We start from the raw sequence: 22,524 nt of genomic DNA on the forward strand, positions 1-22,524 counted from the left end.
CGTTCAGTCAAACCGTTCAAAAGAAAGATTTTAATAATTTTCAGGCATTAGGTAGTAGGTAGCAGGTACGAAACGACGACGTACGAGTAACGGATTCTGGAGATACGTATCAGATCGGTTTTCCATCTCTGCCACCATATTTCTTTTTAATTGTTAAAATAAAAGAGCCCATCTTTTGCTTCACGTTCAAATTTGAACGCTTTTCTTTCTGATGGAATGAGTGTGACTAACTGAACTTCCCCAAAGCCTTCTTTCTCTCTTTTGCCAAACCTGGTCCGTACAGGTGAAAAAGAGAAAGAATAGCTGGGGAAGGACAACGGTGACCGGATGGTGTCGGTGAAAGGATGGACGTTAGTTAGGGTTTCTATCGAGGGTTCACAGGCTGGACTGACAAGATGGCAGTAATGATCCTCCACCATCCGATTCGGCAAACATGGTTGTCGTTATTGCCACCTCAGCAGACCCGTGCAGCCGTTCTAATTAGAAGCAAAATCCCTCACGAAATGCTCTCCAGCCTGGCTGGCTCAGTCAAACCATACTAATCTCTTTCTCCCCAACCAACCGTAACCCCCAAGTCATCCGGTTTTTTTTTTTTGGTTTTTAAATATTCTGGCGATAATTTCCCCATTCTTAATAGGTTTCCCTCTCATTATTAACCTCCATAACTTCCGAAACTATCTTTCTCAACCCTCAATCTTTCCATCGCCACAGTGAAAGCGTGACGCGTGTCCTGATTACAGCTGTATCCAAAGCAACCGCTTGCCTGGAAGAAGCATTACTCTTTTAACGCCTATAACCGGTCACCCTAACCGGTTCTTTCCGTTACCTCCTCTCCTTTATATTCCCTTCACAACCTCCACCCTTGGTTTTCTTAACGCCCAAAAGGGTTGAGGTACTTCTTCTTCTTCTTCTTCTTCCCCCTCTTTCACTCCCATTGTTGTGATCTCTTTTAGAAATTTCTACAAACAAGACACAGGCGAGTTTCGAGTTTCGATCATGGCTTCTTCGAGGAAAGATATGGATAGGATCAAAGGGCCATGGAGTCCTGAGGAAGATGATTTGTTGCAGAAACTTGTTCAGAAGCACGGGGCTAGGAACTGGTCTCTTATAAGTAGATCCATCCCTGGGAGGTCCGGCAAGTCTTGCCGTCTCCGGTGGTGTAATCAGCTCTCACCTCAGGTAGAGCATCGAGCATTTACTCCGGAAGAGGATGATACTATCATCCGTGCGCATGCCAAGTTTGGGAACAAATGGGCAACGATCGCTCGTCTCTTGTCTGGTCGCACAGACAACGCGATCAAAAATCACTGGAATTCAACCCTAAAGCGCAAATGCTCTTCGATGATGGAAGACGACAGTGTCGATGGGCATGCAGAGCAGCAACCTCTGAAGAGATCGTATAGTGCCGGAGCTGCGATTCCACCCGTTAATTCGTTCCATCTCAACAGCCCAGGCAGTCCTTCTGGTTCAGATGTAAGCGATTCTAGTCTCCCTGTGATATCTTCGTCTCATGTTTACCGACCTGTGCCGAGAACCGGAGGGATCTTGCCACCATCTCAGCAGCAGCAGCAGCAGCACGAAACATCATCGTCGACGAATGATCCACCAACCTCGCTCAGTCTCTCCCTACCAGGAGCAGATCCCTCTGAGGTTTCGAATCATGCTTCTGGTGGCTCAAGTCATGCACCAAACCCTACCCAGCTACCTACTCCTCTGACCCTTACTACTAGTGCTACTCCGCTCCAGCAATTTCCATCTCCCCAGCTTAATAACCATTATAGACAATACAACGAGTTCGGTTCTTTAGAGGCGGCGCCACCTGCAGAAAAACCATTTGTCCCTTTCAGTAATGAATTCCTTTCTGTGATGCAAGAGATGATAAAAAAGGAAGTCAGGAATTATATGTCTGGTCTTGACCAGAACGCACTGTGTTTGCAGACGGATGGGATTAGGAACGCTGCTGTGAAGCGTATTGGCATCAGCAAGATCGAGTAGAGTTAAATGAAGAAGATGGAACAACTACACCAGCGAGACAGATTAGATAGAAAGGAGAGGATGAGAGGAACTCAGAGAAAAAACGATCTTGGTTATTTCTTTTTAAGGTTCCTTGACCTCGGTTTCTATACAAATAATTTTAGCTGTACAGAAAAACAGAGGTCGATGATGATGGCAAATCAGAAAGAAGAGAAGATTTGGAGTTAAGAACTTGAATGGTTGGTTCCTGAAGGAACGGAAAGCGTGTTTCTCATGGAACACAACTACCCCCACCCCCACCCCAACCCCTCATCCCTTGCAACCCACCAAAAAAAATAAAAACTGCTTTTTTCTTCTCTGGGATCATTGACCAGATTTAGAATCTTCAGAAACTGAAAGAAGAAACCTTCAATCCAAGTTTATCAGATCCTTCCGTTTTCGTTTTTGAAATTATAGCTTCCCATGTTTTTCAGTTTCATATTCAGATCTTTGATGCCTTCTTTTGGTTAAGGTTTAATTATTCCTCCAACGAAATGGTTGAACTTCCCACTTAAAAGTGGTGGCAAAATGAATTCTTAATTGCGAATAGTGAAATTACATGGGTAATTAAAGTTGGAAGCTCTTTCAGGGGCACTGCCATACGAAATCTTACATGTTGAACATGAGTTGGAGATGGAGATCTTCCCTAGTACTTTAAATGAGAAAGAAGAAAATTCAAATTAACAGTGCCAGAAATGGTGGCTGGTTGAGGTTGGAAGCTCTTTCAGAGCACTGCCATAGAAAACCTTACCATGTTAAACAGGAGTTGGGGTCATTCAAAGCAGGAATTTAATTTAGGTTAACAAGAATGGTTCCACCTACTTGCACAAAAACCTGCATTTCATTAAAGAAGAGTAATGAAGAAATGCTTTTTTTGGAAAAGAGTAATGGAAAACTTTTAGTGTAGCACCAAAGTAACCCTTCGCATTCCAATTCATTCATCTACTGAATTATTAGCATGGAGGGTAGGTATCTTATGCGGGGATGTAAGATGTAACCACTAACCACTCCAAATTCTCAACAGTTAAAACTGCTACCAGCTGGATGACATTGAAGACTCGACAGAGCTACAGAAAGGGGGAAAGATAGTTCTCTGTAGTTGGGTTTCAACAGATGTCGGTTACAACAAACTGCTAACTTCAATACAATTTTGATAGTTGAAAGCTGTCATTTCTGTAGTTTCCCCCGTTTATCATTCTCTAATTTTGCCTCATTATATGCATTTCCAGACAATGCCTGTCAAATGTACAGGACAGTCTGCATTCAAACATATCCAGAAGAATTTTTTAGCGGGATACAAGCAAAACCCTAACTCATCCCAATTCTTTTTTGTGTTGGGAGTCCTCACATTATCTAATTTTGAAGCGCCTGTCCAACCACAGAGACTGACTAAAGAATGAATCAAGTAATGGTAACTAGTAGAATTAAAATCTGTTTATTGATGGAATTCTACAATACCAATCAGCAAAACTCTCGGATTGCTCTCCCATTTCAATTATCAAATGGAGCAGGCGGTGTCTCTCTCTGAATTTCGACCGTGTATCTAGCATCGCTGCATCAACACCATCGCTCACAAGCCAGTATATTCTCCTTTTTAAAGTGTAAATAACCTTCAAATGATGAAACAAAGTTTATACATCACATCAATCAAGTCACCTACGACTAAACTTTCAATTCAATGACAAAATCCGTATGAGCAATTGAGTGGAAACTAAGGTGATCACTAATAAATCCAGGTAACTTTTACTCATGAATGCATTGTTCACAATGACAATCTAGTTCAAACAAATTCAACATCCTACATTGTTATCTTGGTGGCTCAAAGTAGACAAATGAAAAGTGAGCCACTTGCATCCTGATACTCCTGCAGGTACAAAAAAGCGAGAGATCCCAACTCCAGAAAGACACTTTTTGCCAGGTTGGTGTAGTTTCTAATGCAGGATGACAACATCTTGAAATGCACCATAGGAAGTGAAAGATTTAGCCAGAAACAGATCCACCAACCGTAAAACGAAAATTCTGGTATCTCAACAAACACAAGCATAACTATATGCATAATTTACTTATCAGCAAGTTTTAGTCAAGCTTCTTTTGTAGTCATTATTACTCTCTGTTTGTAGTTCTTGTAGCTTTTCTAGAAGTGAATCTATAATTTATTTTGAGACTGATTTGAAGCATTTAATGGGTAAGGTTAAGAGTCACAAGTACAGCTTGATAAATCAAATATATAAATATCATTTCAAAGAATGATTGCTTCAATGTTTCTCAGAAGTCATCTAGTGAGCTCCATAGCTGCCTAGCAATCCATATGAATTCTCTGGATGTCCTTCTATAGCAAACAAGCATAATCCATTAAGCTGATTATGATCAACATCTACTAATTGCATGGATACCGACTGATAAACAGTCAACATTCAATTTCTTAAATTGCTAAAAGTTTCGAGTATAATTTTATCACATGACAATGCAATGATGCCACGCATTAACCAAGAGGAGTCACAAAATTTGTGTTGGATTAGCAACCGGATCAACATATGCAGAACAAAAAGCTAATCATAGTTAAATTCCCCATGATACTTGTATTATTCTGCAGCCTGTACATAAACTAACTCATGTACATTATGAAATTGAAATCCATAAATAGTGAATATGACTTCCTTATTTGCACACTGTCAACCATAATGGGATAAAAATCAAAACAGATGGAAGAGAGGAAAAGATAAATAAAAGATAGAAAGAGTGTTATGCATTATTTGACCTGCTCCACCATGTATATGTTATACACATAACAAGACTCACTCCTAGTAGAACAATGCAGATGGCAATGAGATGGAAATTAGATTACAGTAGTCAGACAGGCTTTGACAATACAGAATGGCATACCAGAAATGTTTTCCTGGAATGATAACACATCTGGAACTGCTATTGTCGTTGGACTGGCATGCACAAAAATGATACCCACAGTGGCAGAGGAAGTGTGGTGCATCATTATAGAATCACCAATCATTATCAAACTTCCCCAGCAAGAGTTGCATAATATTTCACTGGTCCAGTATTACGAGTAAGAATGAATTGAAAAAAAATGTATCAAAGACTCTCCGCATATATATATATATATATATATATATATATATATATATATATATATATATATATATATATATATATATATATATATATATATATATATGCAAGTAATGCATGTGGACAGAGAGACTGAGGACTCATGGATACAGTGGATAGATGGGGAGGAAACTTTCTAGGGGGAAAAAGAAGTTGGAAAAGACAAGTAGACTTTGTCTCCATGATCAGAACAGTGAAAAAGCGAGTTATTGAGCTTTCAGGTCCTTGTCAGAGTATTTGTATTCATTCAATTTTACACACTTACTATGTCAGGACAGGACATAGATAAATTCCTGTATAAACTAATCATGACATGCTCTGAATAAATGAAAACACAAAAACTCATCTCCAGGTTAAGAAGATTCCTTGCGCCTTAAGCACACGTAACCTGAAACAAGGATGCTACTGAAAACAAATCACTAGGAATTCACAACATCGGTCACCATCTACAGGATGGAGGTTGGTGCTATATATTTTAATGGGGATGGACAAGATAAAATATTCCTCTTGATAGTCAATTTGTCATCTCATACTGCACGTTTTTTTTGGATGAATAAATAATTATATTAAAGAAAAGGGAACAAGAGAACAAGGTCTTTAAGCAGAAGACCGGAAAGAGGAACTAAGACCCCAGGAGACAAAAATAAGCCTGTTCCTTGGGGTATCATCAACAGGGGGTGGGGAATAGTTACCAGTCTCGAAGAAACATCAAAATAGATGGCATTCCAAATCCTGTCTATAGAGCGAGATTTGGAAGTCCATCTTCAAAGATTGCGCTCTCACCAAAGGTGATGGACAAAGGCACATAACACTAGCTTACCAATCCGATCGCAGATGGAAGAACCTGAAAAGTTCCTCAAAATCCAAGACTAATCTCGACCAAACTTGAATGAACGCCTCGAACGGGGCCATATGAAGGAAAGGGCTTTTCCCTAGATGGATCTGGAGAAAGGGCAACAAGAATTTTTACTCACTGCGTCTGCCGGTTCATACTGCATGTTGATATAACACTAAGAATTATTTAAAGTACTACAACAACACATCTGAGACCATGCATATGGACTGATTGTCTGGAAATCATGAAAGAATAAGCAAAAAAGCTAAGTGCTATAAGGACAAGAGAGTCATGCTGGATCAGGAGAATACAAAGAGATATGACAGCAGTGAGGGAACTCAGGGAAACAAGTAAGAAGTAACTACACTAAAACAAGAAAAATCAGTACAAGTAATTAAGTAAACCTTGACTGGGCTTTATCATATGTCAGTTCTCAAAAGCAATAAGTATATGCAAAGAAACAAGATGCACTCAAGCCTGTGAAGCAAGGACATGCATCATATTTGAAGTGCACGGTAGAGGAGAATTTCAAACCATGAATATAATCAATGAATTTAAAGTCTAAAGCAGCTACATTTGTCATCAAGGAATAAAAAACTCACCCATGTCTATTGGTATAGTTTTCACTTGATTGAGTTTATCCTCAGGCATCAGGCTGCTGTAGACTTCATTGATGCCAACAGCTTTGGCAACTCGTCATGCCTTTGACTCGTGGTCACCTGTTAGCAATCATTACAAGGACCTTCACATAATCTCCTAATGCAGTTATGACATATGACATTTGCAACATGAGGTCAGGGTCTTAACTGAAAGTGAAATAGTGTCACCTGCAAAGAATCTAGTTAGTAGTTAGTACCCCAGAATTTGTCACTGCCATAAGAACCTCATGAGAACAATGATGTTAACGCTAATCCAGCATTTGAGTGGGCATCTTGGACACCATGATGAACAATTCAGGACCTCCTCCATTCAATTTTGGATTATGAGATATGAGTATGTTTAGGCTAGAAACAAAATCTATTCGCAGAGTCATACTGCCAACGCATCAACTATATTTCATTTAGATGTTTGAAAACTGTCCTTGGTGCCTTGGTCAAATGCTCACTGCTAAATGCTTTGTCGCTGGCCTGATAGCCAAATGGAAACAAAACTTTGTGGAAATTGAATTAGTGGATGTCATTAGAAGCATCTGGGGAGAAAGGAACCACAGGGTAGTCAAGAATCAGTACCTGTTACTGCAAAAGTTATAGCTATCATGACTCTCAATTGCTCAATGGATATTCCTAGCTCATTAATTAAGGCATATAATAATTTTGATTCTACATATTGGTTATTTGCCTCTGACTTTAGAGGCCAGGGGAGGCTGTCAACCTAAATTTCAGTGGCTCTTCCCTGGTTTCGTTTAACCTTATAGTCATACCTTTAGAAAGGTATAGTTGACTGGGAAGGATAAAATATGTATGCAACCCAAACCCTCCTTTTGTGGGTGACTAACGATTTGTTACCAAGAAAGATATGCACAGCTTAGAAATTGTATCAAGTATGACCTCATGTAGAGCTGATTGGAGAGCAAGGATACACTAGATGATCCCATTCAGTTGGGATCAGGCTGTTGTTATAGTTTCTTTGCACCTAGAAGGCCCCTAAAAAGGAGACAGGTGAGGAAGACTATGCCAGGAAAAAAACAAATATAACTTGGCCTAACCTCAAGAGGAGGCTGTAAGAGAGAGACAGGCAGACCTAGGAATTACAATGAGCCTATTCTTTCAGTGTCCAAACATAACAATGAGGAAGTAAATGGAGTCGAAGCTAACATCAGTATAGATGGGTTAAGTGAGAGTGGAGGTCAACTAGTCCTTTTCTTGGGTGAACACTATTTTTTTGAATAAAAATTCATCACCAAAAAAAGAGAGAGAAAACAAGAATTCTCTTAAGAGTAGAAGAGAAGGTGGTGGGGCGAGTTTAGAAAGGAGAAACATCCTATAATACATAGGGTTAAGCGAACCCACCAAAGCAGAGAAAGCATATAAAGGAACAATAAGCCAGTTCACTGGGGAGTATACACAAGCAGCAGAGAGGGGAAATGCTTTGGAACTGACACCCAAAGAGATAGAATCCCAAATATGCCTAAAAGATCTAGCAAGAGTTGGTCTGTAAGCCCTTTTATTTGGTGGGAAGTGGAAACTTTCTGGTTTAGTACACTTCTAGTGAGGGAATTTTCAGTTGATTAAGCATTGGCAAAAAGGAGGAAGTTGAGAAAAGTGATTGGGGGCCCAAGCAGGTCTGTAGAGTTAGGGCTTCTGCTTGGGAGGATGGACCAAGAGTACAGTGGCTATGGCTGGTTGTGTGTCTCTTAAGCTTTTCCCTTTTTAAAATCAGCTTTCATTATCTTTCTTTCTTTCTTTCTTTCTTTCTTTTGGTTAAAAGCTTTCAATATTTTTAGTGAAAGGTTTGTTTGTTATTTTGTAGTTTATCTTGAAATTCCTCTCATTAAGTTTAAGGAATTAAGAGGATGTTTGCAGTTTATGGAAGACCAGGCAGGCGGAAACCCTAGTAATTAATGCATGATTGATTTTGCTATATTTGCTCTAGTGCACAGTTGATTTTGCTACATTATCTCTTGTAGAATCAGGCAAGCTAGTACCTTTTTTCAAAGTTTTCTGACTTTCAATATATTGGGTAAATGATTTGGCCAGTAAATGCACACAACCAGACCTCTCCTAAGGTAGAAAACAAAAATATTGCCCCTGTTAATTCTTTGACAGTTTCAGTTACAGAACCGAGAATCTATTGATCTTGGTCCTCTGCTCCATCACCTATTCATTGATCTGAAACCCATTTCTAAATTCTTCGAACTACATCCCTTGTTGACATGCACAACATTGTCCAGACTCACTAGTGCTTGGTGTGGGTTGGTCCCTCTTGTATTATCATTTTATTTCCTCCTAACAGGTACCAGTAATAAAAAAATATAAAATTAAAAAATATAAATATATCCTTTGTCTACTATGCTAACAAGAAAAAGATACATCAAATGACATCTAGGTATAGGCCTATCAGCAATGACATGTAAACTGCTTACTTTCTATTGGGCCACCTTTGATGTACTTTTCCGCCTTATGATGAGCCCTTCCATTAAAGTAATATATGTGGATCTCTTTATTGCAATACCAGTCTTCACTGATTCTTCCAATGTGCGCATTGCTTCTTTGTATTTTCTTTCCTTACATAGGTCATCAATGAGCTTAGAGTAAACAGCAGAACTTGACTCACAGTCGTCATGTGGAGCTTTACTAGCAACCACTACTTGGCTTTTCTCACCTTGTACTCCCGGGGCAACTTCCCTAATAGTTGCAAGAGAAAACTGATCGGGTAATTTCCCATTTTTACTCAAATTGGATAGAAACTCTAGAGCGACTTCAGTTCTACCCGACTCTGTAAGTCCACAAAAAATAGCATTGTAGGTAATGTCGTCCGGTACCAGTTTTTTTCCTTCCATTTCTCTAAGAAGCTCCAATGCCGAATCTACCCTACCATCTTTACACATTCTTGTTATCAGAATGTTGTATGTGACAGTATCAACAACTCTCCCCTTTGAGACCCAAGTTTGAAAAAGCTTATAAGCCCTATCGATCATTCCACTATTGCAGAGTGCAGAAAGAAGAATATTACACGTAAAAGTACCGGGCTTGAAGGATTTCTCAACCATTTTATTGTGGAACTGAAAAGCTTTTTCCAGATTTCCTTCCGTACAGTACCCATGAATAAGACTGTTGTAAGTAGTCTCATCAGGCACCAACCCATTCTGTATAAGCTCATTCAACTTGGCCAATGCCTCCTCAGTCTTGCCACACTTGCAAAGGCCTCCAATAACCGAATTGTAGGTAACAACACTAGGAAGGATCTCTTTCTCTTTCATCTCTTCCCAAAGCTTCAAAGCCCCATCAACATTTTCATCGTTGAAGTATCCCATTATCAAAGTGCCATAACTAACCTCATCAATGGAATAGCCCCTCTTTGCAGCACTATGAAGCAGCAAAATGGCCTCATCTAGTTTCTTCTCCTCACAGAGATGGTAGAGTACAGTATTAAGAGAAACAGCATCCATCTTCAAACCCTTCCGGGCCATCTCATTCATCATCTTCAGTGCTTCTGCCATTTTTCCTGATTTACAGTACGAGCTGATCAAAGTATTGTAAGTAACACAGTCTGGAGAAAACCCATTCTCCTCCATCTCCTGAATGGATTTGCTTGCCTTCTCTATCTTCCCTTCTTTGCACAACCCCTTAATGATAATATTATGGGTAACAGCATTTCGCTCCACACCCTTCTCAGCCATTTTCTCAACCAATTCATACGCCATAGAGTTCATCTTCCACTCAAAGCATGCATTAATCAATGTGTTATACGTAACAACATCTGGAAACAAATTCAATTCCTCCATCTCATTTTGAAGCCTAAAAGCTTCTTCAACCCTAGCCTCTTTGCACAAACCGTGGATCAACATGTTGTAAGTCCAAACATCAAGCAAAATCTTGTTTTGGGTCATCAATTCTATTGTTTTAGCAGCCTCCTTCAGCCAACCCAACTTACAGTACGCAGAAACCAAGGTATTAAATGTATTCCGATTCGGAGAAAGTCCTCTGTCTTTCATATCAGAAAGCAAATCCCGTGCCTCATTTAAAAGACCTTTCTTACAAAGAGCATCCAAGATGGTATTATAAGTAACATTATCAGGTAAGCAAGCTGATTCAGTCATCCGGTTTAGGAACATCATGGCTTCTTTAAACTTAGACTTCAAGCAATACCCATAAATCATAATATTGTAAGTGTTTGCGTTTGGGATGACCCCAAGCCTGAGGGAATCATCAAAGACCTGCTTTGCCATAGGAACTGAATAAGAAGACGGGTATCTTACCAGGGAATTGAGAAGGGTGTTGCAGGTGAGGATGGTTGGCTGGAGATTGTGGCGCTTCATCTTCTTGAAAATCTGAAATGCAAGGTGAGGTTTCCGGTGCAGGACATAGGCACCAATTGCAGTGTCAAGGAGGGCCCTGGAAGGAGCAGGGAAGCGAGAGGGTGGATGGAGAAGGTGGTCATGAAGGACATGACGAGTGTCAGCAGCGATGAAAGAAATGAGAAGAGACTTGGCATCACAGAACTTGTGGTGTGTAAAAAGACAAGGGAGAAGCGTGAGCAGGGAAGGAAGGGAATTGCAGTCTTGAGTAAAATTGGAAACATGAGTATTACACCATTGGAAGAAGGTAAGGAGTGTCCCAGGGCATGAAGAACTTGATGCAGAAGAAAAGATTGATGGTATCAAAGAAGGGGCGAGGTGAGGAATGTATGGCATCAAAGATTGAAGGGAACTTTTGGAATCAAGTACGGTGACTATGTTTTTTACTATCTCGGTTTCAGCAGGTGCTGAAGATGTTGGTGTTTCCATGAGCCTGGTGGAGGAGATAATAACTCAGGGACGATACAGTTGGGGCTATACGCCTATATATCCATCAGTGAAGTTGTTCTTCAAACCATCATCCCTGAAAATCAATGACAACGGGAAAAAAAAGGAGCAGTTGAAGAAGCCATTACATAAATTACAGTTGACCCAGGAACTCCCCCAAAAATACGAAATTTTGGCATGGAAACTATATCTCTAGGTATTAAGGCTTACTTCCGAGTGCACAGCCATTGCCCAGTAGTTGTCACTGAGATACAGAATTTACTCAAAAATAAAAACAAAAACAGAGATACAGATAGCTAGGGTTAAACATTTCGCGGATAGACAAGCTCTCCAATCGGAAAATGCAATGGATCGACAGAAACAAAGGATTTAAGCTAGTACCTGGCTTCGTTGATGCTCCGCAACGTTCCCATCGACTTGCTTGAGCAAGTTAACGGCTATGGCAGATTGAATAGGGACAGGTCTGCGCGAACAAGGAAGCATGGTGGAGTGTATGAAAAAAACTGAAAGGGCAATATGGTTATTTTCACAGAAAATTAGATAGACACTTTTACCCCCCAAAAAAATAGAATATCAAAAATGCCAGTGTAGGCTACGCTCGCGATTCAGAACATCGTTTTTCCTGTGTGCGATTCTGATTTTGACGCTTGATCCGCGAGCTTTCTAGCTTGTAGCAGATCTGGCCAGCAGCACTGTTCCTTCTCAGATCAAATGACGATATGAATTGAAGGAAAGACAGTGAATCAGCGATTCAGAGTTTGTAGCCATCGTTGGAGTTCGGAATTTGGAACTGAAAGAAGGGTGGTAGGTGACTTATCGTAGTAGCAGAAGCTAGCACATCTCGGCGTTGGTGGTGGAAGACGATACAGGACAGTCATGCTGCCCACCGTCTCAAAAGGGCGAGTGCCCACCAGCGGGCGCCAGAATTCATTGCTTCCTCAATACCTCAGGAGAATAGTCAAGGTTATTTTTCTGACCTTTCTTATTACCCCTCTCTGTTTCTGCTAAATTCTTCGTCTCTCAATTTCATCTGTTTGAAGTAGGATATGTCCATTTTATTGCGGAATTCCATCATTTAAAGGTTCGATATTCCATGGGTAGAGGGGATTTGGTGCTCTTTACTGGATTTGAGAAAGAACCCGTAGGGTGAGGCTATGGTCAAATAGCATACTTGTGAGGTGTTATCTTAGATTTGACCTTTTGAAGATAACTTTTGGGAAGCCTGTTTCGAGTTGGGAAAAGTTATGGTCTGCTATTTAGTTGAGAAGAAGAAGAAAAAAAGAAGAAGAGGTCTTATGACATTATAAGAGGAACTAGCTTCCGATTAAAATGTGGAATTGTAACCCTAAGAAAAGAGGCTGCAGCAGCTTCTTTTTTAAAAAACCGCGTTCTTCTTCTTCTTCTTCTTTTTTCCCCCTCTCTTTAATGGAATAGTGATATGTACTGGTAACCTGATCAAACTTGACAGCATCCCATTTGAGAACACCCTGCACAGTCACCAACTCCAAATGTGCTTTATGCCAAACCAAGAATTTTATTCTAAAATTTTGAAAATACCCCTTCAATCTTAGGAGTTGAAGAACCGAATAATTTTAGAACTACATTTTCAGCATTCCAAGGTGTCTTTCCTTTGGTTCATGCTTCTGAGAATAGTGTGGTCTGTGAGTGTGAGATGACGCTTCATGAAAATTGAATCCCTCCACTTCACTTCTTTGTAGTGTATTTTTGACAGGAATTTCTTTTTAGGTTCTTTGCATAAGCATATGAAATGCTTCAGTCATTCAGTGAATCAGTGCACTATTAACTTTCCAAAAAAGGAGTTCCTTTACAATTTGTAGACAACATGCAGATGGATTGGTGGAACTGACAACAGATGATCTGATTTTAACAGATGACTGGTCACTGTTGTTATGGTATATTAGGTTCATAATCTCTTCTTGATGAGATAGGGAGTCTTAACGGTGTTGGGACTCTTCTAATTGGTTCCTTGCCCCCATTCAGTTAGATTTGAAGTGGGAATTTTGGGCATTCTTCTCCTAAAATATGTAAATAAAATTTTGGTTTTTCATTGTCCTTGGTTCTTTTGACTGAGAAGTCAGATGGGGTGTCTTAGAGTATTTGAAACTTTCAGGCCAATGCTTCAAGGATCTGCTGATCCTTCTCTGAAGTTCACTTAGTTGATCCACTGTATTAATACCAACTGGACAAATAGATCTCGATCCTTCGAAACTGGTCCAGTCCTCACTCCATTTCCCTGATCCTCACTTCAAATTGTACCAATACCTTGTTTAGCTAGAAAATAAGTGGGGTATTTGCCTAAATTATATCTACACGTATCTCAACCTTGAGGTTAAAACTTACAATATGGAACTCAATCCCAAACTAACCATCGAGGGGGGGGGGGGGAGAAGCAGGTTGCAGCTCTCTCTCTCTCTCATAAAAGGAAAAACAGACCCAAAATGGTTCAATTTCTTAAAGGATAAGTTGACCATGGGTGATGGGACAAAGATTTCAACTATTGGGAAATGGAGATTATAGGAGTTTTTGTTTTTAATAATTAATAGCATGTAAGTTTGATTATAATTCGATCTCTAAGTTAAGAAGTTGTTCTTTATAGTAAGTATTTTTGTGTTTGTGCTGAAATCTAGCTGTTTTTGTGTGATAGTAGCTTGTCCCTAACTTGCTACTTCTTTTTAACGTTTGGACATAAAAAAGTGAAATGTGTTTATCTTTTAGTGAATTAGAAATGACATTTGTTAACAAGTTTGTATCCCAATTTCTTTTCACTCGTATATGTTGACACTGTCTATTGCATGTTGCAAGCTCTGTCTCATTTTCTTTTTACTGGCTCATTGCAGTGGCAACAAATGGATATTGAATATACTTTCTGGCAAATGCTTCATCTCTGTACCTCTCCAAAAGTCGTGTATGCATCCACCTTCTTTTCCTACACTAATTGCTTATTAATGGAATAGTCATTTTAACAAGTTACAGTTACATGCCACAGTTTTCTACCTTTGATGCCATAACCAATCCTGGTCAACTATTGATGTCAAATACTCAAATTGACATGCGGAAAGTCAAATTAGTCTGGAAATTAACCAATGAGGGAATGATTATGTGAACATGTTAACAAGTTTCTGATCCCGAAACAGACATTTCCATGTGTCCATGTAGGATTTCTCAGTGTGGAAAGTAGCCCCTCCCTCTCTCCCAAGTAGGATTGTGTGATCTCCAAACTGAATTAGAGCATATTCATGACTCAAAAACATTGAAAATGCAATACTCTTACTCAACACTAAGTAAGGGAAAAAGAACATTGACTCTGACTGCTCCTTCTACCCACACAATAAAAAAACACACACACACAAAATGAAACTCCTTGCCATTGTTTGGTTGTTTCAATGCAAAACATGTGGGCCCTGCAGTCAGCAGAGGAAATTTCATAAAAACAAATGGGGGATTAAAATCTGTACTGCCTTTTCTTGTTACTTTAACCAATATGGTTTAACTAGCACAAAATCTTCAACCATTATTGCTAGATGATTCAGTTTTATTTAAAGGTTAGTGACTTCTTCCATGTAGTGCTTCAGACTTAGAGATTCAACTAGAGCACAGAAACAGTCTCACTCTCTAGCAAGGTACCTGATGTTGAACACATACAGAAGTCAGAGATGTTGATGTTCAACCTACAAAAATGAAGTATCCTTATTACAGAACTTAGTGATGCTTTAAAATTGTAAATAAGGGAATTATTTCTACAGGCTGGTCAGAATATGGACCCTTTAAACTCTTGGGAACTAATGATTGAAGAGATATTGCTAATTCATTTTCTATAAATTTTCTCATTACTTTATTTGTCACTTTTTGCATGTGGAATTCAACGATGGAATATAGCTATCAGCATACAAAGTACCATAAGCGTAAGTTTGTCTTCTGCCCTCCTGTCATTTGTCAATTGCTAGTTATGATTTGGTTGGTCTGGATGGTGATTTGTCTGGTATCTTTTTGCATATGTTGATCCGCATGCTATTTCCAATCTAACACATCTGTTATGTTTGTAACTTATTTAATACTAATGCACTTTCAGAAGCCAAGACATCCTGTAGTTTATCTATGTATCCATACGTATTATTTTCTTCTTTCTCAATTTTTTTGAACTTTTGGTGAGTCTCCAGACTCTGCACAGAATGGTAACTCTTCATTTTGAAAAACAATTATATGAGTACCAGTAAAGACTCAAAATACCTCAAGGAAAACAAGTTTTAAACTCATTTTCCTCTGACTTATTAGCCTACAAGAATCCAAATGTTGCCCTTTACTCAACATTGAAATTAAGTTTCCATGGCTGTTCAATAAGTCAATGCTGAAGTTCTCTCAATGGTCTTATTTGCTAGGATGCTCTAAATTATTTTTTTAGAAGAGTTATTTTGCATTGTTGCTTCTTAGTTATGTTACCTTTCTAGGAAATTTAAATTAGAAGACAGTCCAGTCCCTCTCTTTTTAGTAGTATTTGATGTGTTGGCCTTTGTTCTTGGTTGTTGATTTCAGAAACCAAGAACCAGTGGGCAAGGGATGATCCTGCTTTTGTCGTAATATGCAGCTTGCTCTTGGTAGTTGCAACTTCTGCCTATTCTGCTGCGTAAGTTTTTCATATACTTGTTGCTCATAGGATATATCTATGATTGAAATCATTACTGTTTGTCCAATAACTCTATCCATATCGAAGTGTCATAATTTTCTTCAGAATTTATTAAAACAGATTGATGGTGAGAAGTTACATTACCTGAAGACTTGAAAATTTGTCCATTAAATGTTGGCACTCAGAAATAGTTAAGCACCTAATCGCTTAAATAGGTAGAAAGAACTCCTGTTGAGAAACCTAATTCAATGGTCTTCAATGGTGCTTTTTTCTCACAGTTTTTTAAGTTTAGGGAGTGTAAATTCTCTTAGGATTTACATTACCCAAGGACTCCTGAAGCGAGTCTATCAGTTTTATGACATGAAGTCATTTGTAAAATTTCAACCAAAAAAAGAACTCATTTGTAAAATGATTCTCAAGTATGCTGCATTCTGGAATTCTTTCTTTTGTAGTTGTTAAGGTGACTGGTTGACCCAAAGTGTTGAAGGGCTTCTTAGATAGAGGGAATAGCAAGGATAATTTTGTAAGAAAATTATGTGTATAAATTGGAGCCGTATGAATGCAATATGATGTAATTATGCTATTAGTGGCCTAATATTAGGAAACCAATTGTATAAGAAACTAAAAATCAGAAACTTTTTTACTGGCCAATGCAATATGATATAATTATGCTCTAGTGGCCTAATGTGAGAAAAATGAATTTATAAGAAACAGAGAATCAGAAACCATTTTATTGGGAACAAGAGTCAATATGCAATACAAACATTAATACATCCGAAACCAACCAACTTATAAGAAACCATTTTATTGGAAATAACAGTCGATTTGCAATTAAACATTAAGCATCAAACAGTTCCATTAGTGTTTGGTTTACATTGCTTGGTCTTATTTCATTCACATAAACTTGATTAACCCTTTCCCAGGTTATTTCTGGTTTTGCTTTGATTATATTTATTTCAATTTTCAGGTATGCTCATAGTGTGGCCCATGCAGTGTTCACAGTTATATCTGTCCTGGTTTTTCATTTTTTGATAAGTGGAGTAATACTGGCAACATGCTGTTGGTAAGACTTACTATCAAGATGGACACTGTTTGTATGATATTTTATTACCCTACTACCCATGAAATAAGCAATATGAACTGATTTGCTTCTGTGCATGGTCATGCTCGAGCCCATTTATAATACCAATGCCTTCAATGTTTTAACTGAAACTCTGGGTGTTTGTACTTGAGATTGATTCTCCTCCCAACATAACTTACCCATAGAAAATATTTATTTTGTGCTCAGCTAGGGTTCCATCCTTGATGTGATGTTAAACAAAAATGCAACTGTGAATACATAGAGTTCAAGTCTGGGAATAACTAATCCATGTAAAAAAGCTGAGAACTAAGATCCCTTATCAGGTTATGAATCTTCCAAGAAACAACAGTGTCCTTTTTGAGTGATTATGAATGATCGATGATGATAGGCATGGAGAATATTTGACCTCAAAATAGAGATGATTGGAAGGCAAAGATTCATGCAGCCGACCTCATTTAGTTGGGATAAGGCTGAGTTATTGATTGTTTGGTAAATCATCTGAAATATTTACCTCCACTTGTATAATTTGGTGGTGACAAAGGGTAGTGACTAAGGCTCTAGTCTTCAGAAGAGTTGACCAGTGTGTTGCCTCCTCCAAGGACAATCAAGTATTTCCTTGATGCATTGTCATGTGACGGGAATAGAAGAGGATGGCAGTGGGTCAGTTCTCAGTGAAAGCATCTTATATATTCCTTTGTGGAGAGGAATCCAATGTCATGACAAGGCCGTTATTTTTTAAGAGCTCTGCTCCTCCAAGTTGCTGTTTTTGCTTGAATCCATTTGCTTATAGAAGTTGTTAATCTTTGGTCAGTTCAAAGGCAGCAGTTCTTTCTCTTTGGTTCTCAGATATTCTTTAAGCTACATGCTCATAGAATATGAAACATCTTCTGCCCTTTGGAATCTTACTTTGCCTTTCTCATGTTGTTTGCTCCCATGCTCAAATCTCATGCTTACTAATTGGCTGGCATTGACTTCCCTGCTGAGGCTGACCCCCTGGCATTTGATGATTTTGATCCTGTTTGCAGCTTTTTGATTATTTTGAATTTTGAATTGAATGAAAGAGATTTTGTAGATAAGAGAAATAACTCTCACCATTTTGAATCGAAAGAAAGAGATTTTGTAGATGAGAGAAATAACTCTCACCATGGATTGATATTGGTCAATAGTTTGTCAATGATGTCTGCATCCAAGGAATTTTGTTGGAAAAGTGATTGTGATCTATGCAAGTTCACTTGCCTTTTAGTTTTTCTACATCCCTTCTTTTGCCCACTGCACAAGTTTTACTCTGTTTTGGTGGATATGGTATATAAGTTTTACTCTCAATGAATAAATAAATAATTTTGCCGATGCAGATCTAAATGATTATTATGATCATCATATCTATCAAATATTTAACAGCACTTGCCCTGAATAATTTGAAATCACAAGAAAAGGTGCATCAAAGAGATAAGATCAGGGAAGTTTAGATTTCGGAAGAGAGATGTACTACAAACTACTAAGAATGTAAAGTTTTATTCTTTATGCTTGAGAAGTTCATATCATGTCCCACCACCATGCATACCTGACCTTTAAAATTAGTTATTAAAAAGTTTATTCTATGTGCATGCAGGTCCCTTACAAATGCTTATCTTCGTGAGGAGGTTGCAAATAGTCATGTGGTTGAGCAACGGGTTGAATGGCAAGTGATGGAATTAAATTATCTTATGTTAATTATGGTAGTTGCAACCAAGGGTGATGATTGTTTCTTCTCACATTTTACCAAATAATATGAAATTTACTTGTCACTTGTCAACAAAGCTTAACTTGATTTATATGCTAGCATAAAGTTAGCAGTTGGTTTTAAAAACCTCTAGCCAGAATGTGCAAAGATGACCAGATAACTAAAACCTGTGGGAAGTGATTGTTACTAGTTAATGGTCACATTATCGTTTTGGTCAATCGCCTTCCTACCCCTGCCTTCAGGAAAAAGATAATGACATTGCAAGGGAGACTGTTGGCCATGAAAAGCCAGTGCATTTGTTAAATTTCTTTACCAAATTTTCTTTTGCATGTTACCTCTATTTTTGATTGATTTTATCAGTTTCTGTATACTGGTATACCTAATAGATCCTATTTTTCGTTCTACTTGTCATACTTAATCTTGAATGGGATTCTCCCCTCCCCTTTTGCTGGGTTGAAGTTTTCTGTTCTTCGATATAGTTTGCTCTGCTGGTAAAGGCTTTCTGATTTTACTGGCTTCTATGTTTGTTCTTCTGGTCACCACTGTTTCTGTCACTCACACACCATTTTAACTTATGGGTGGATCTTGATTTCTATGTAAGAGTGGATTCCAAAGCTTTTCCTTTTATGTGTCTGTTCAAGAATCAAATAACCAAGCATTGATTGTTATTTGCTGACTTTTCCCTTCTTTTACTTTTATGTGTCTGTGAAGGCTCTATGCATTTGATGTGCACTGCAACGCATTCTTCCCGCTGTTCATTATACTTTACGGTAATTGTTATTTTACTTTTGGGTGCCATGAGAAATATTCTAACTTGTTACTCTGTGCCTCAATGTTACTGACATTTTCTGGTTATGCCAGTGATCCATTATTTTTTATCACCGGTCTTGGTTGCACATGGTTTCATTCCAGTATTGCTATCAAATTTGCTTTTCGCGGTGGCCTTTTCATATTACCACTACCTCAACTTTTTAGGATATGATGGTAAGAGCTTGTGACTCTAGTTACATATCCAGGGGGAAAAAATACTTGGGGTTGATATTGGATGCTGGAAGCAGATGAACTTTCTTCCTTGCCTGTTGTACTTTGGCACGTGTGGAAGTTGCAACACTTACTCTCAATTACCTCTCTTATTGACATCAAAATTGCACTTAGATGATCCTTGTTGGATTATTAGGGTTCTGTCACAAGATAGTGAAGGCTCGAAGAAACTGTAGTTTGGATATCATCAGCAGTTTAGAAGGATGATTGTTGAGAGGTTTCTTGTATCATATCCACTAAATGCTGGGTCTGACTTTGACTGGAAGTATGCACCCACATGTGCCTGCAGCGTCAAGGATCTGCATCTTCCTTGCATATATTGCCCCAAGTATTTGTTGTTTCATTAAGTTCCATTTGTTTATTTGATGATTTAATTAAATTGAATAATCTTTAATTAAGTTCTGTTGCATGAACTACAGTACTGCCCTTTTTGGATAGAACTACATTTTTCTTGCTCCCGATTGGCGGCAACATTATTCTTTCCGCTATCCGTAAGTATATACTGTAGTACTAGATTTAATTTCATTTGGTAGCATATGGCAGTGGAAAATTAATGTTCTTTTCTTGGTTTGCAGTGATTCTCTGTGGCTTCAACCCAACAAGATACGTTATGAGTATATATTTCGGTTAACAACTTTGTTCTCGTTGGTAACCCAACAAAGCATATTGTGAGCGAGAGCTGACACAGATGACTTGGATGGAGGAGTTAGGCTCGGTTTGCTTTCATGGGAAATTTAATTGATTTTTTGGACGCAAAGAGGCAAGAACTGGAGGCACTTACAAATCATTAATGCTTAAAGCTTTTGGTGACCGTGCCGGGGGGGGGGGGTTGTGGTATATTGTATTGTAGGCTTGTAGCATGTTAAGGACAACGAAAACATGGAAAATCATATGCCCTGCTTGAACATTTCTGATCAGTTTTCAGAGGAAAATCAGAAAACCTGGGTTGAAATCTGGGTTTAAGCTTCTGGTCGAGCTTGTGGATGCACATCTGTGTAATTTCAGTGTCTTTGAGTCTTATTGCTGTGCGAAATGTCTTGTAGCAAAAGAATACTGAACTGAAAATTTCATGATTTTGACAATGTCTTGTAATCCCATATCATTTTTCCATGCATATATATAAACTGAGGGGGGGGGATAGGGTTTCAGGATGAAGATGGAAGGTTATGGTAGTTCCAACCGTATACATGTAAGATGCCCAATAGAACAGTGTCGAAGGGTTGATCGCATCGATCCTTTTGCAGCTTGATCATATTCCCCTCATCTTCCTTCAGAACTGTTAGAGCTACCATATGTGGAAATGCAGAAGCTCCTCTGGTTCCTTTGTAAACTGAACCCTGGATCCTTATTCGTCTCATCATCTAAAATTGTAATTATCGGACAAGGAGGAATTATGCCTTTTGAAAATGGATTGGTTCCATTTTGCCTATTCTCAAAGGGACTGGTTCCATTTCAGTCTTTCCATCTCACAGTTGTTATTTTATTTTGAGAGAACATCAATGTGAGTTGTAATGAGAAAAGAGACCACCTCCAGAATTTTTTTATCATTTATTCCTCAAATAATGTAAATAAATTCATATCTATGTTACTTATACTTTACCCTTCACAAATCCTGGAAGCTCAAAAGATACAGAGGTGTTAGTTGTGAGCTAAAGATCATCTTCCATATTTTGAACCCCACGGAAAGTTAGAGACAATAGGAGAAGAAAACTAAAATAAGAAAGAATCAAACACAATCAGCCCCATTTCAATTGATTACCATAGAAGTAGGAGAAAAAGAGAGTAAATCAAAATCTTGATTAATAATATCCTCTAGAAGATAGAAAGGAAAGAAGAAAAAAGAAACAAAAGACACTATCTAGACTCCATTGGGTTCATTAAAGGAAAAGATAGGACCAGGAAGACCCACTCACTCGCAGATTTAGGAGAATGGTCAATCATGGTGGGTACCAGGAAAACCTAACAGGGTAGGTGAGAGATGACTGCTCCCTGTTAGAAAAAAATATGTTTTTGTTCCCATTAGAATATTTCTCCAATACAAATTTCCTTCCCTCACCAACCACACAGAGCCAGAGATAGAGTAGACAAAAAGCAAACAGTAGGGACAGGTCGGTAGATCATCAATTTCTTTGCAACTGGGTGGAGTAGATATCACTAAGATGGACCTGTAGAATCACTGAATTTTTATTTGTTTTGGGTAGGAATTAAATTCTTGGAAAGAAGGGTGATACCACATATACACATATACACGTATAAGCATCAGATCCACCTTGTCCATGCAAATATACAGGCTTTACTTAGAATCATTCTTATTTGGGGAATAATAATGGGTTTTCAGATTCAGAGTGGTTGAAGCTTCTGAGATTTTATTTTAGCAAAAATCTCTCCTTTTCTCCATTCCATTTTGATCTATGCATCTATGGATATCAAATTAGAAATTTAACTGATGCATCAATCGATTCAGTACCTATCAATCAGTATTGATAATATTAAAAATGAACGGAGGAGAGCGATATTACAAAAGGACTCTCTAACCAACGAGTAAAAATGAACCAAAAAGTCGTGCTTGTAATTGACTTGACCCTCCATGCTAATTGATTGGAAT

General features: G+C 38.4%; 2 protein-coding genes and 1 pseudogene across 3 annotated transcripts; 2 read left to right on the forward strand and 1 right to left on the reverse strand.

Moving 5' to 3' along the window:
• Positions 1–860: 860 nt before the first annotated feature.
• Positions 861–2,366, forward strand: LOC149014496 (transcription factor MYB44 pseudogene; annotated as a pseudogene).
• Positions 2,367–5,225: 2,859 nt separating this feature from the next.
• LOC149014497 (Pentatricopeptide repeat (PPR) superfamily protein) lies at positions 5,226–11,902 on the reverse strand. 2 transcript variants are annotated; one of them, XM_089156301.1, is made up of 3 exons: positions 11,817–11,902; positions 6,574–11,511; positions 5,226–6,078 (listed from the first exon to the last, which is right to left on the reverse strand). In XM_089156301.1, exon 2 carries the CDS (start codon positions 11,415–11,417, stop codon positions 9,057–9,059), a length of 2,361 nt encoding a protein of 786 aa, XP_089012427.1. In that variant the 5' UTR covers positions 11,418–11,511; positions 11,817–11,902; the 3' UTR covers positions 5,226–6,078; positions 6,574–9,056. The 2 variants fall into 2 exon arrangements, with proteins under 2 accessions (XP_089012427.1, XP_089012426.1); XM_089156300.1 differs by having other exon boundaries at positions 5,226–6,128.
• A 124-nt stretch (positions 11,903–12,026) lies between these two features.
• On the forward strand, positions 12,027–20,739 carry LOC149014498 (uncharacterized). The gene is made up of 10 exons (XM_089155813.1): positions 12,027–12,398; positions 14,294–14,361; positions 15,333–15,358; positions 15,987–16,077; positions 17,045–17,140; positions 18,768–18,836; positions 19,590–19,648; positions 19,740–19,862; positions 20,339–20,410; positions 20,495–20,739. Exons 1-10 carry the CDS (start codon positions 12,312–12,314, stop codon positions 20,548–20,550), a joined length of 747 nt encoding a protein of 248 aa, XP_089011939.1. The 5' UTR covers positions 12,027–12,311; the 3' UTR covers positions 20,551–20,739.
• The last annotated feature ends 1,785 nt before the right edge of the window (positions 20,740–22,524 follow it).

Source organism: Hakea prostrata, chromosome 5, assembly GCF_041222555.1.
Source record: "Hakea prostrata isolate BN-2017 chromosome 5, UWA_Hpros_2, whole genome shotgun sequence".
NCBI classification, from domain to species: domain Eukaryota; kingdom Viridiplantae; phylum Streptophyta; class Magnoliopsida; order Proteales; family Proteaceae; genus Hakea; species Hakea prostrata.

Coding starts and splice junctions, on each gene's coding strand:
- LOC149014498 (XM_089155813.1), top strand. CDS start 12,312: ATGCTGCCCACCGTCTCAAAAGGGCGAGTGCCCACCAGCGGGCGCCAG. Junction 15,359..15,986: donor GCATACAAAGTACCATAAGC/GTAAGTTTGTCT, acceptor TGTTGATTTCAG/AAACCAAGAACCAGTGGGCA. Junction 19,649..19,739: donor GCTGTTCATTATACTTTACG/GTAATTGTTATT, acceptor TGGTTATGCCAG/TGATCCATTATTTTTTATCA.
- LOC149014497 (XM_089156301.1), bottom strand. CDS start 11,417: ATGGAAACACCAACATCTTCAGCACCTGCTGAAACCGAGATAGTAAAA.